We start from the raw sequence: 1,846 nt of genomic DNA on the forward strand, positions 1-1,846 counted from the left end.
TTTCCCTTTGTCCCCCTTTTCTTTCCTTTTCCTCTTTCCTTTTTCCCATCTTTCTCCTTTTCCCTCTCTACTTTCCTCTTTTTATTCCTTTTCTTCCCTGCTTTTTCCCTCCTTTTCCTTCATTTCCCATAATTTTATTTTTTCTTTATTTGGTTTTCCTCCTTTTTCCCCCTTTCTGTTTTTTCCTGGTTTTCCTCCCTTTCCCCCCCTTTTCCCTCCTTTTCAAGCTTTTCTTCCCCCTTTCCTCCTCTTTTCCTCCCTTTTTGTCCCCTTTCCTCCCTTTTTCCTCATTTTCCTCTCTTTTTCCTCTTTTTCCCACTCTTTTTTCCCCTTCTCCCAGATTTCCCTACTTTTTCCTCCTTTTCCTCTCTTTTCCCTCCTATTTTCCCTCTTTCCCCCTCTTTTTCTCTCCCTTTCCCACTCTTTTTTGCATGTTTTTCCCCTCCTTATTCCCAGCAGGGCCATAAATTCCACAATAAGGTCCCACAGCCCCTCCGAGGATGGATCCATCCCATGGGATATGGATTCTATGGACATCTTCATCCCTAAATTCCAAAAGGGAGAGACTTGGGACTATCCCAAGGGCTCCAAGTCCTTGGGAATCTCAGGATGGGATGGAAGAGGTCAAGGACACCTTGGGAGACATCCCAAACCTTTTCAAGGAGGATAAACCCATCCTGAGGGATCTCCTCACCAGTTTATCCAGGAAAACCGTCAGATCCTGAGGAAAAGAGGAGGGAAAGGTTCAGATCCCAATGAATTTTCCCTCTCCAAGCCACATCCATCCCCTGCAGCTCCTCACCTTGCAGATCTGCTCCTGGGAATACTCCTGGATGTCTGCAGGGAAGACGGAATTCCATCCTTGGAGCATCCACTCATTCCCAAGGATGTATCCCACATCCAGCCCAGGAGTGGGATAACTTCCACCTCCCTGGAGAAGATTCCTCCACCCTTCTCCTCCTGGGAACTGGCCTTGGAATTGGCAGTTCCAACCCCATCTCATCCCATCCCTCTTCCCATCCCATCCCATCCCATCCCATCCCATCCCATGGCATTCCCAGCTCGCCTGTTGGAATTGGCCTTGGAATTGTCAGTTTCAACCTCAATCCCATCCTATCTCATGTCATTTCCAACTCTCCTGGTGGAATTCGCCTAAGAGTTGGCACTTCCAATCCCACCCTATCCCATCCCATCCTATCCCATGGCATTCCCAACTCACCTGGAGGAGCCGTGGATTCCCCATATCCCTTCATCTCCAGAGCAATCACCCGGAATCCTGCATTAGCCAAAGCTGGAATCTAGCATGGAATATAACAGATTCCAAGGATTCAGAGCCCTCCTAGCTCATGATCAGCCCCATAGGATGTCCCTGGAAGTGGTAGCTTTGTCTCCCAGCCCACTGTGCTTCCATGTGTCTCCTTCTCCCGGTGTTGTCCCTCACCTGGAAGCGCCAGGAGAGCCAGGATTCTGGGAATCCATGGCACAGCAGGAGCACGGGGCCCTGTCCCATCTCCACGAAGTGCAGCTGGACTCCAGGCTGGGAAGGGATGCACATTCCTTAGGGATGGAGGTGGCACCACCTAACAATCCACACAGCTCCAGCAGGGAATTCCAGAGCCTGCATCCCTTTCCATCCCAGAATTTCAGAGCCCACTAATATTCTAGCCTGGAATTCCAGACCCCAGCTCCCTTTCCATCCTGGAATTCCAGAGCCCACCACCCCTCCAAAACAGAATTCCAGAGTCCATATCTCCTTTCCATCCCAGAATTCCAGAGCCCACCACCCCTCCAAAACAGAATTCCAGAGTCCATATCTCCTTTCCATCCCAGAATTCCAGAGCCCACC

The 1,846-nt window shown here is 50.1% G+C and overlaps 1 protein-coding gene across 1 annotated transcript in view; it reads right to left on the reverse strand.

The window, feature by feature from the left end:
- Positions 1-1,846, reverse strand: part of EPHX2 (epoxide hydrolase 2, cytoplasmic) — a gene marked incomplete at both ends in the record, with an annotated part of 5,579 nt that overhangs the window by 1,032 nt on the left and 2,701 nt on the right. The window contains 4 exons of the mRNA XM_009071136.1: positions 695-721; positions 803-837; positions 1,220-1,298; positions 1,442-1,537. Coding sequence (XP_009069384.1) covers positions 695-721; positions 803-837; positions 1,220-1,298; positions 1,442-1,537 — 237 coding nt within the window. The remainder of the gene's footprint in view (positions 1-694; positions 722-802; positions 838-1,219; positions 1,299-1,441; positions 1,538-1,846) is intronic.

This window comes from Acanthisitta chloris, unplaced genomic scaffold (assembly GCF_000695815.1).
Source record: "Acanthisitta chloris isolate BGI_N310 unplaced genomic scaffold, ASM69581v1 scaffold7080, whole genome shotgun sequence".
Lineage (NCBI taxonomy): Eukaryota > Metazoa > Chordata > Aves > Passeriformes > Acanthisittidae > Acanthisitta > Acanthisitta chloris.